The sequence below is a fragment of the Theropithecus gelada genome, chromosome 3 (assembly GCF_003255815.1).
Source record: "Theropithecus gelada isolate Dixy chromosome 3, Tgel_1.0, whole genome shotgun sequence".
NCBI classification, from domain to species: domain Eukaryota; kingdom Metazoa; phylum Chordata; class Mammalia; order Primates; family Cercopithecidae; genus Theropithecus; species Theropithecus gelada.
This window is the reverse complement of record NC_037670.1, coordinates 28392207-28403986: the sequence shown is the minus strand read 5'-3', so window position 1 is coordinate 28403986 and position 11780 is coordinate 28392207. Positions and strand designations below refer to the sequence as shown.

The following is an 11780-nucleotide window of genomic DNA, read 5'->3' as shown; positions in this document are numbered from 1 at the left end:
AGGAGGGTAGGCATTCTTAGTCACAGGGTGAGACAGGAGGCCAGCAGCACTGGCATCACAAGATACAGGCCACAAAGACCCCGCTGATAAAACAGGATGCAATAAAGAAGTCAGCCAAAATCTTTATCAGAGGTGATAAAAGTGACCTCTGGTTGTCCTCACTGCTCATTATATGCTAATTATAATGCATTAGCGTGGTAAAAGACACTTCTACTAGTGCCATAACAGCTTACAAATGCCATGGCAATGTCCAGAAGTTACCCTATACAGTCTAAAAGGAGACCCTATATAGTCTAAAAGAACTGAGGGTTCTGAGAAATCCCTGGCCCTTTCCTGGAAAATCTATGAATAATCCACCCCTTGTTTAGCATACAATCAAGAAATAACCACAGTGTACTCAGTCAAGCAGCCCCTACTGCTGCTCTGCCTATGGAGCAGCCAGTCTTTTGTTTCTTTACTTTCTTAATAAACTTGCTTTCACTTTACTTTATGGACTTGCCCTGAATTTTTTCTTGGGCAAGATTCAAGAACCCTCCCTTGGGGTCTGGATCAGGATCCCATTCCCGTAACAATTCCAGGCTCAGATCTGCTTTTAACAGCATCCAGAGCAAGAGAAAGCCTTTTTGTTCCAGAATTCCGCATTAAAGTTCTTCTGGTCATTCTTATTGGGTTGTGTCGCTTAGGTCAGGTGTCCATCCTGGTCCCAAGCAATGAGGCCAGGAGATGGGATGCAATGACTGGATCAATCTAGGCCTCTTATTCCCACTTCTTAAAACACTTATTCTTATTATTTTTTAAAAATGATTTTCAGTCAGCTTTCTCATGTTGAAACTTATTCCAATTCTTGAACTGGGGGTAGTTTCAACTTCCCTAGAGCTGTATGGGTCCTCAAATGAAAATTCGGGGCAGCTGGATTAGAGGAGGGGGAAATGCATGCTGCAGGGCCAACCAACAAGGGGGGATTGTGCCAATTCACTCTTCCTATCCTCAGATTCACCTAAGTTCTGGCCATTCAGCCCGATTTGAATGCATTCTGCATTCCTATGACTGTGGATTACATTTTTGTCTACCCTTGTGTCTCCTGTTTTACCCTGCCCTGTAAGCATCTCAAACATATGCATAAAGACTATATAAACTATATAAATAAACTAACGCTTCTGTTTTCAACCTGTAGGATGATGACAATGGTGACAACGACAATGATGATGGTAATGATCTGGAAAATGTGAAAAGAAAAAGAAATACTTGGAAATATATCTCACCCTCCATAAACAAAGCTCGGAGTTTAATTCCGACCATTATGAGTTCATGGGGTGAACTGCAGACGACTGTCTGTGGACAGGAAAAAGATATTTCATCTCTAGGCCCAGGGACATCTCCAGAAGCTGAACTAGATGAACTTTATATAAATTGGTACAAAATATAATTTTCTCTTTGCCTGCTGAAAGCCACTTGTAGAAATTCTGTTAATCAGAATCTCCCTAAGTTAATCAGTCATCTAGACAAGATCTTATTTCTTTTTTAGACAAAGAAAAGTATTTAAGTAACAAGTATTTGTAAAACATTTGAGTGAAGCATATGGTATGTAATGTAAGGAAATCTAAGAATGTCCACATGGGAAATCTCATGGATTCAATTGATAGCACAGGTCATCAACTGACATGCAGATGGAATTCTCTTGTAGAACAAAACAACACAGCCATTGCTTAGAGACTAATTGTCAATGAGTTAGTCATTTCCTGTTTCAGAATAGCATCATGACCACCACCTTCAATGCCAACATCAACCACCATCATCAACATCATAACCACCACCAATAACATCACCAACACCAACACCGCCATCAACATAAACCATCGCCACCATCAAAACCATTGGTATCGCCTAGCACCACCAGTCACCACCATCACCACTCACCACAACAAGGCTTATATTTACATACTTGTTTTACTTTTCAAAATTCATTCACATGCATGGTTTCATTAGATCTCATCTACTTGGTAAGGTTGGCAGATCTGACATCATTAGCCTCATTTTATCTGTACGGAAACTGAGTTCTAGAGAAGCGAAGTGATGTGTGAAAGGACACTGGAGTGGTTGATAATCAAACCCAGACTAGAGTTTGATTCTTCTGACTCCAAAATTAATGCTTTTTTTCTTTAAAAAAATTATTATTATTATTATTTTTTGAGACAGGGTCTCACTCTGTCACCCAAGCTCGAGTGCAGTGGCATGATCACAGCTTACTGCAACCTCAACTTCCCAAGTTCAAGCAATCCTCCCACCTCAGTCTCTCAAGTACCTGGGACCACAGGCACATGCCCGGGTGTGGTGGATCATGCCTGTCATCCCAGCACTTTGGGAGGCCAAGATGGGTGGATCACAAGGTCAGGAGATCAAGACCAGACTGGCCAAGATGGTGAAACCTCGTCTCTACTAAAAATACAAAACAATTAGCCAGGCGTGGTGGCACATGCCTGTAGTCCCAGCTACTCAGGAGGCTGAGGTAGGAGAATTGCTTGAATCCAGGAGGCAGAGGTTGCAGTGAGCTGAGATTGTGCCATTGCACTCCAGCCTGGCAACAAGAGCAAAACTCCGTCTCAAAAAAACAGGGTCTGTCTAGGTTGCCCAGGCTGCACTCAATCTTCTAGGCTCAAGGGATCCTGCTGCCTCAGGGTCCCTAAACACTGGGATTACAGGCATGAGCCACTACACCCAGCTCCAGTGCTTTTTTTGACGTACCTAATTCTTTCAATGAAAATGAAGAATTTCCAACTTCTGACATTAACAACTTTGGTCCTATATTCAAGCCAGTGTCTTTCAAATAAAATAGCCTTTTAAAACCATCTGTCCCCAAACCCTAGATGTTCCAAGTGAGGAACTAGCTGCTCAGTTTATGTGACGCCCCAGAAGTTGAATTTTAACCTAGGACATTCGACTCCAAATTCACTCTTCTTTCCATGACAAGGAGCCACCTCTTTGTATGACCCCAGGAGTCTCCGGATTCCTCCGAGAACAGTGGAACAGTGCCCTTCCCCAGAGCACGGGCTTTGCCAGTGAAGATTGAATTTGGCTAGAAACCGCTGCCCTGCTCTCTCTTCTCGAAGCACCTGGAAGCCTGAGGAGGAACTGGGTGGCTGGCTCTGGTCACAAACTAGCAGCCAGAAGCACCCCTGGTCAGCGATGCACCCGCAGCCCCACTCAAGGGCTCTAAGTAAACCCAAAGTTGCTCCCCTCCAAGAAGTCTGGGGCCATCCTGGGGAAGGCCTCCTGGCCTTGACTCTCAGGGGGTCTCTGGGGTTGCAGTTTGGGGCCCGCTGCTCCCGCCCTTTGCCCCCAGGTGGGCCTGGCAGGGCTGCAGCACAGCTCTGTTGCTAATGGTCAGTGAGGAACACTTGGCGACCTTGCCCTGGAGTCCTTTCATTTTGAGTTCAGAGGTCAGATTTGAGTAATAAACATCTTCTAAGGACTTGTCATTCTTTCTGAGAATGTTGCTGGCCAGCCGGAAGACGAAAATCACCGCGTAGATGCCAATGATGGTGAGGATATACCAGGCGGCGCTAGTTCCATCTGGCACCTTCAGAGCCCTGGTGGAGTTGGTGTCATTCCTTCCCTTCGTGTGGTCATCCACTAGGAGCCTCAGGAGGGTGCTGGCCTGGGTCTGGTTGGAGGCTTCATGGGGAGTCCACTTGGCCCCTGAGAAACAGAGAGGACCAGATGAGACCCAGCGTCCTGGGCTGAGGGCTGCCTGGCCACACCAAGGAGAATGGAGCCCTGGTGTCCATGAAAATGTGGCGCTGCTCAAGAGGCCTTCTCTGAGGCATGAGCAGGAGTGTAACGACAGGTATGTCAATATATTTTTAAAAATCAAAGGAGTCCAAAACACTATGTTTTGGTTGTTGTTGTTGTTGTTTTGTTGTTTATTTTGCTTTTTGTTTTTTGCTAGAGAGACAGAGTCTCGCTCTGTCACTCAGGCTGGAGTGCAGTGGCATGATCACAGCTCACTACAGCCTCGAACTCCTGGGCTCAATCGATCCTCCCGCCTCAGCCTCACAAATAGCTGGAACTATAGACATGCAGCACCATGCCAGGCTATTTTTTTCTTTTTTCTCTTTTTTTTGTTTTTTGTAGAGATGGGGTCTCACCATGTTGACCAGGCTGGTTTTGAATTCCTGGTCTCAAGAGCTCTTCTCACCTTAGCCTCCCAAGCACTGGGATTACAGGCATGAGCCACTGTGCCCAGAAAAACACTGAGTTCTTGAATAGGAGACACAACATCATAAAGATGTCAGTTATCCCCCAAATAATTTATACCACAAACATAATTGCAATGCAAACAACAACAGGATTTATTTGTGAAATCAATGCACTATTCATTTAGAAAAATCAACTGTTGGCCAGGCATGATGTCTCACGCCTGTAATCCCAGCACTTTGGGAGGCTAAGGTGGGAAGATTGTTTGAGCCCAGGAGGTTGAGACCAGCCTGGCCAATGTGACAAGACCCTGTTTCTATAAGAAATAAAAAAAATTAGCCATGTGTGGTATGCAGGCCTGTGGTCCCAACTACTCAGGAGGCTGAGGCCGGAGGATCACTTGAGCTCAGGAGGTTGAGGCTGCAGTGAGCTGTGTTCACACCGTTACATTCCAGCGTGGGACCCCATTTAAAAAAATCCCAAAAAAACAGAAAACAGAAAAAGAAAGAAAGAAAAAGAAAAAGAAAAATCAACTGTCAAGGCTAATTAGAAAAAAAAATCTGAATAAAAAGAATGATTAATGAATTAGCCTAGCCACAAATTTTAAATCAGCCAGGCAGCAAAACTAATTTACATTTTTTTCAATGAATGAATGCTTTATATGCACACAGCCCAGCTGGGACTTGCTGGGCTTTGCAGAGTGTGTGGGTTGGGTGTTCTTCAGAACCAGGTACAACTCTCCCTATAAAACTACAACAGCACTGGGCACGGTGGCTCACACCTGTAATCCCAGCACTTTGGGAGGCTGAGGCAGGCAGATCACCTGAGATCAGGAGTTCGAGACCATCCTGGCCAAAATGGTGAAACCCCGTCTCTACTAAAAATACAAAAATTAACCAGGCGTGGTGGCACACGCCTGTAGTTCCAACTACTAGGGAGGTTGAGGCAGGAGAATCGCTTGAATCCAGGAGGCGGAGGTTGCAGTGAGCCAAGATCGGGCCACTGCACTCCAGCCTGGGCAACTGAGCAAGACTCCGTCTTAAAAAATAAAAAATAAATAAAATAAAACTACGACAGCTAAAATAGTGTGATGCCGAAAACACAGGCAAGCAGACCAATGAAACAGAGTAAAAACAGCATCAATAGCTAGGAATTAGAATTTGACAGCTAGCTAATAAAGGAGCATTTCTGATCGGTGGAAAAAGATGGATTATTCAATATGTAGCATTGGGGAAAATAGCATTAGATCCCCATCTCTCCACCATATGACCAGATAAATCAGTCCAAATTAAAAAAAAAAAAAACAGCCCAGATAAATCAAATATTTTAAAATAAAAAGTGAAACAATTTATAGTACTAGAGTACAGCATGGCAGATTTTTTCTTTATCATCTCAGGGTGGAATATTCTTTTAAGCATAACAAAAATTCAGAAGAAAAAAAGAAGAACTATAAATCAAATTCAATGACATAAAAAAATTTAAGCTATTTCATATCATAAAACCAAGAGGCAGATGACAGAGTGCAATTTATATTACTGATTTTCTAAATAGCCTCCAGTTCTGTAAGAAAAAGTTTAAAACTGCGGTATAAAAATGTGCAAAAGATATGGACAAATAGTTCATAGGGAAAAAATGAATATTTAACATAAGAAGAGCTTCTCAATATCACTCATGTAAGAAAAAAGCAAATAAAGATAATAACTAGAAAGCATTTTGTCACCTATTGGATTTGCAAATTCATGGTGTTTCAAAATAAACTAACAAAAAATTGGCTTTTTTGTTCTTTTGTCCAGGTTAGAAGAAAGGTGTTTAAATTGGGAGCAAAGGCGGCAATGACGTGGACTTGACTCCAAAAAAAAAAAAAAAAAACTTTGTAAAAGAAAAGAAACAAGTGCCTCTGCATTTCAGGGGGTCAGGATTGGCATTTTAAAAATGTCAACAAATAAATGTTCACATCCACACTTGACATTTTTTCCAAGGAGAATTTTAATTGTATAATTGCTGGTAAATTCATACAACCAATAGGGAGGGCACACGGACAAGATCTATGAGCATTACAAACGCACTTACCTTTGACCCAGCAATTCTATCTCTAGGAATCTATCCTAAAGATGCTCCAGAACATCTAGAAACAATATATGCTGCAGGTTAGTCATCGCAGTCCTGCTTGTGATGACGAATGCTTGGGAGCAGCTTGAATAGCACCAACTGAGAAATGGCGAAATGCATTTGGAACCTTCCTGCAGTGGAATACTATGCAGTCATAAAAAATAGTAAGGAGTTTTTATGGTACTGAATGTTAATAAGTGAAAAAATAATCTAATGGTGATATGCTATGCAACACCACTTGTAAAAAAGGGGGAGGTTATATGTCATTTGCTTGTAGTTTTTGTATGTATAGAACATCTCTGGAAGAATGCATAAGAAATTAGTATCGTCAATTGCCTCTGGGGGAGAGACCTGGGGGAAGAAGATATATTTTTCACGGTATGCCCTTTTGTACACTTAGTACTGTGTGTACTTATTTTTGAAAAGAAAGAGTGTACAAGTTGGTACTTTTCTGGTCTCCCTGGTGAAGTGCCCCTGGGTAAAGACGTTGTGTGCCCTTGTAAGACCAGAAGATTAAGATCTCAATTGCTGTTTAATTCAAAACTGTTTTCTCTACTTGGATAGTCAGTGGAGAAAATGAAACAATGAAAACCAGAGATGTAGGGTGCAATCCTGTGAGACGTTTCCCAGTGGGGCTTTACTGGCTCAAACCCCCATTTCTTGCTCTGTGTGAACACAAATGTATTTTAAAACACGTCATAGGATCAATCTCGTAGGCCACTGGGTAGACCAAAGGTGCTCCAAAACGCTTCCCATTTGATAGTTGTATGTTTGTTGCTAATTCATTTTGCTAATGCAAGACTCAGAGAGGCTAGTATTTTTTATTATAATTAGTTTCCAGAATGAGTGACTAGGCTTATTACTGTTAGATGAAGGAATAAACTATTTAAAAATTACTTTTCAAACTACACGTGACAAAGCCCAGGACAAATGAACAGATTTAATTACATAAAATTAGTCACTCACAAGAAACACCACCACAAGAATAAATTTTACGCCATTGTTTGGTGGAATGGTTTGAGACATTAAAGTAAGGAAGGTGAAAAATTCCCGTAATTATTACAACAAACAGCAAATCAACCCAACAAGAACACAATATTCTTATATTAGGGCAAGAGAACTTAATGAAACTCAGAACACATGTACAAACTCATAGAACTTTCTGGAAATTGTCATAGAACGATGCAATATATTCAAATACAAATAAAATATTCCCAACTAAGGACGACATATAGAACATTAAATTATTTAGAAACCAGTCCATTTTCTACATGAAAGAAACTCACTATATTAATTATTGCAATACATTACATTTTACCTTTTTTACAAAGGTAAAAGTAAGTTAGGCTGTATCTTAATGGACAAACATATCCTGTAGAAGAGAGAAACTTTTTCCTCCATGCCATTTGGTACTTGTAATTTAATGATGTTAAATCTGTAAGTAAATCTCAAACTGCCCAACCTTGCATTGTAGCTGAGTACTCACATTCCATGGGATGGTCTTGTCCTTGACTCTTGGAGGGGCAAGTTCAAGCGGCTGCCATGCACAGAAGGGGAAGATGATGAAAGGAGAACTCCTTCTCCCAGGGAGGGATCAGTCCTACTGCAGTTGGGCTGCACTGAGTTGCCAGAGCAGGAAGTAATATGATCTTCCAACAATCTCAGGGCAGCACCAAACAGAAATTTAGTAAGTGGATGACTTTGCTCTCATGCAATTAATCAGAAGATCCGATTTGCTGTGTCTTCTGTTGCATCAGAACAGAAAGCACTTCCCAGCTTTGACTTGTTAAGAAGTTCTAAATCAAAACAATTTTTTAAAACATGCTGGTATTAAGGAATCTCCAGCTCTTCCAGGTCCCATCATGAGCTGAGGTGGCCAGAAGCTCTCCCTGAGGCTGGCTTTCAGCTTAGAGCTTGGATGGCTATTGAATTCCCCTGCGTTCTGCACCTGTTGCAGGTGTGGTAGATGGCCAGGTGTGGCAGAGATCTGTCATCATAGGGCCAGGAAACTCCATGGTCAAGAGTCACCAGCTTCCTCTGGACAGTCTCCCAGATGAGGAAACCCAGACAGGAAGGGAGTGACACCCCCAGGGTGACACACCTGAGGGGCCTCGGGCTTTCCCGGCTTTCCCTGAGGGGTCAGTGGGCAGTGGGCTCCCGCGCCAGGTGGTGAGAAATGGCTCTTCTCTTTCCCAGAGTCACAGACTGCATTGGAGTTGAGGTAGGCTTAACTGGAAGGTGCTAGGGTAAGCGTCTGGGGGTAAAGTTTCCCTAGGAACAGGGAAGGAAAAGTTGGAAGACTGGCAAGTTCAATCATCCAGCCATTGTTTCCAGTTCCATTTCTTCCTAATCCTCACTCTAGGAGTCCAACCTGCCACATTTGTGATGGTTGGTTTTTAAGATACAATTTGATGAAATTTCCATCAATGGGGTACTGGGTAAGTAAGTTATAAAATAAGCCATATGATCCAGCAATTCCATTCCTGGGTATCTTCCCAGGAGAAATAAAAACATAAGTTCACACAAAAATTTGAACCCACATGTTCAAAGCAGCATTATCTGTAATAGCAAAAAATGGAAACAACCCAAATGTCCATCAACTGATGAATGAATAAATAAAATGTGGTTTATCCATACAACGGAATGTTATTCAGCAATAAACAGGAATGAAGTACTGATATATGCTATAACATGGATGAACCTTGCAAACATTGTGCTAAATAAAAGAAGTCAGTCACAAATGATTATATATTGTAGGATTTCATTTATATGAAATGCCAAGAATAGTCAAATTTACAAAGATAGAAAGTAGGTTAGTGGCTGACTAGCGGGAGGGATTGGGGGTGATAACTAAGGGTATATAGCATTTTTGGAGGGGTAATAAAACTATTCTAAAATTGTGGTGCTGGCTGTACACAATCTGTGAATATACAAAGAAATTGAATGTATACTTTAAATGGATGTATTTCATGGTATATGAATTATATTTCAATAAAACTGTTAAAAATAATAATATACATATACGATGGAGTATTACACAGCTGTGAAAAAGAATTAGGAAGTTATTTATGTACTGATGTATAAAGCTCTCTAAGGTGTGTTGTTAAATGAAAAAGGTAAAGAAGAGATCATATTATCATGTATCAAAAAATTGAGAGGAAGCATATATATATATACACACACACACACACACATATATATCTGATTTTGCCGCTGTAAGCATTTAACACACCAGCAGAATGTCCAAGAAATTAAGAAGAGGAGTTACCTAGTGGAGGAGAGAACCAGGTAGATATATGGCAGGTGTGGGAGGGAAAGCTTTCACTAAATATTTTTATGCTTTAAATATTTTTAACCGTATGTGTATTACCTATTCAATAATAAATGCATCCATTTGTTAGATGTCTTTGTTGAAGTTTCATTTGGCTCCTGCTGTCTCTGGCTATGGGATGGACCGTGGCATTCCCCCTCTGCCACACAGACAAGGGGTTTGGACCCTGCCGGTGAGGTGGGAGGTGAGAGCACCTGACCCGCAATAATAAGGGGCAGGTGGCAGTGACGAGGTCTGGGAGTCAGGGCTCTGGCCCCAGCCACAACCTTGCTGCATGACCCTCATCTTTGTGAGCCTCAGTTTTCTCATCTGCAAGGTAAAGGTGGTGAAGGATGAGCAGGGTCTTACGTCCTTGGTCCCGAGAAGGCAGGAGAGAAGCCTAGCGCTCCGTGTGGGAAGAGCCACTCCCTGGGGAGGTATCTGAGTAGACAAGGGAGAGCGCACCAGGCAGCCGATGTGCCAGAGATGGAGGCTTTGGAGAGCATGTCATTTGTGAAGTGAACAGATTTAACATTCCGCTCAGCAGGACGTCAGCGTGAGATGTGGGGAATCATAAGCTCCAAAACAATCGTGAGAAGGAAGGAAAGATGGCCTTTTGTGGAGCAGCCATTCTGCTCCACGGAGAGTCCTGCCTAGTCCGCGTGTCGAGGGGCACTGACATTAGCGAATAGATCTGTGTCAAGTGCTTCCCACACCTCCCAGAATCCCGCGAGGCAGGACTGTTATCCCCATTTAAAGAGAGGACACTCAGGCTCAGGGAAGTGACTGGCCCAATGTCCCATAGCTCAAAGGTGCCAGAGGTGGGTCATCCAGACCAAAGTCATTCTCCTTCCATACCCTGAATGGTCACCTTCACACCAGACCCGGGATCCTGTGTGGTGAACCAGTGACCTTCACGCCAGACCCGGGATCCTGTGTGGTGAACCGGTGACCTTCACGCCAGACCCAGGATCCTGTGTGGTGAACCGGTCACCTTCACGCCAGACCCGGGATCCTGTGTGGTGAACCGTCTCAATCACTTCCCCAAACGCTGAATCATAAACTCTCACTGCCAAGGCACATCCACGACCTTAAGCTCTCCCTGTTGGGCAAAACCAATCTCTGATGTTAAAAGGCAAGATAGTGGATACTTTTCAGGGAAGGGTAAATGACGAGGGCATGAGGGGGACTCTGGGTGCCAGTCATATTCTGTTTTACAGGTGTGTTCAATTTGAGACACTTTGTAGAACTGTAGCCTTGTGAAAAGGCACTTTTTTGTATGCATCGCGTGCTTCAATATAAACCTCTCCCTGTTGTCTTGTTGTTGTTGTTTTTTTTTTCTTTTTCTCTTCTTTTCTTTTCTTCTCTTTTCTTTCTTTTCTCTTCTTGTCTTGCTCAGTCACCCAGGCTGGAGCGCAGTGACGTGATCTCGGCTCACTGCAGCCTCCACCTCCCAGGTTCAAGCAATTCTCCTGCCTCAGCCTCCTGAGTAGTTGGGATTACAGGGGAGCGCCACCACACCCGGCTTCCCTGTTGTTTCTTTAATGTAGAAAACCCTGATAGATGGTGGGAAAACAAAGTTTAAAGTATTCATGGAAAAAAACAAATATTATTTTTAAAGGATTCTATATCTGGCCACATGGTGTCATCACATGAAGAGTGTTCCCATCCCTTGGCGGGGAGTGGTCGAGATCATGGTCAGGGTAGGGCCTGCAGCTGCCTGCTTCCCTCTGCTGTGTGGATGACGCCCACCTCCTGTCATTCTCCAGTGCTTACATAACAGTGAAATGGAACAACCTGTATCAGCACGAGGGCCAAGAATTTTCTTCTGACTTGTGGATACCTCCTTGCTTAGGCCTCTGGTTCAGTCTAGACAAATATTGCCCTGAACGCAACCAAGCAAAGCCACTCACCTGGTAAATATTTGTGTGAGCTACAGTTCTGGGAGAATGAATTCCAATACCCTGCAGTACCCTTGACATCAAAGACCCAACTCTCCCAGAGGGCAATGGCTTTTTTTGTCCACTGAGAAGCCAGTCAGCTTCAAAGAAAGGTGTCTAAATTGGGAGCAAAGGTGGCAATGATGTGGACTTGACTCCAAAAGAAATTTTAAAGAGAAAAGAAACAAATGCCTTTGCATTTCAGGGGGTCAGGATTGGCATTTTAA

At 42.9% G+C, this 11780-nt stretch overlaps 1 protein-coding gene across 1 annotated transcript; it reads right to left on the bottom strand.

The window, feature by feature from the left end:
- Positions 1-2779: 2779 nt before the first annotated feature.
- Positions 2780-7923, bottom strand: LOC112621438 (small integral membrane protein 34A). Its single transcript, XM_025380875.1, has 2 exons — positions 7790-7923; positions 2780-3696 (listed from the first exon to the last, which is right to left on the bottom strand). The coding sequence occupies exons 1-2, from the start codon at positions 7794-7796 to the stop codon at positions 3284-3286; spliced, it is 420 nt and encodes a 139-aa protein (XP_025236660.1). The 5' UTR covers positions 7797-7923; the 3' UTR covers positions 2780-3283.
- Between the last annotated feature and the right edge of the window lie 3857 nt (positions 7924-11780).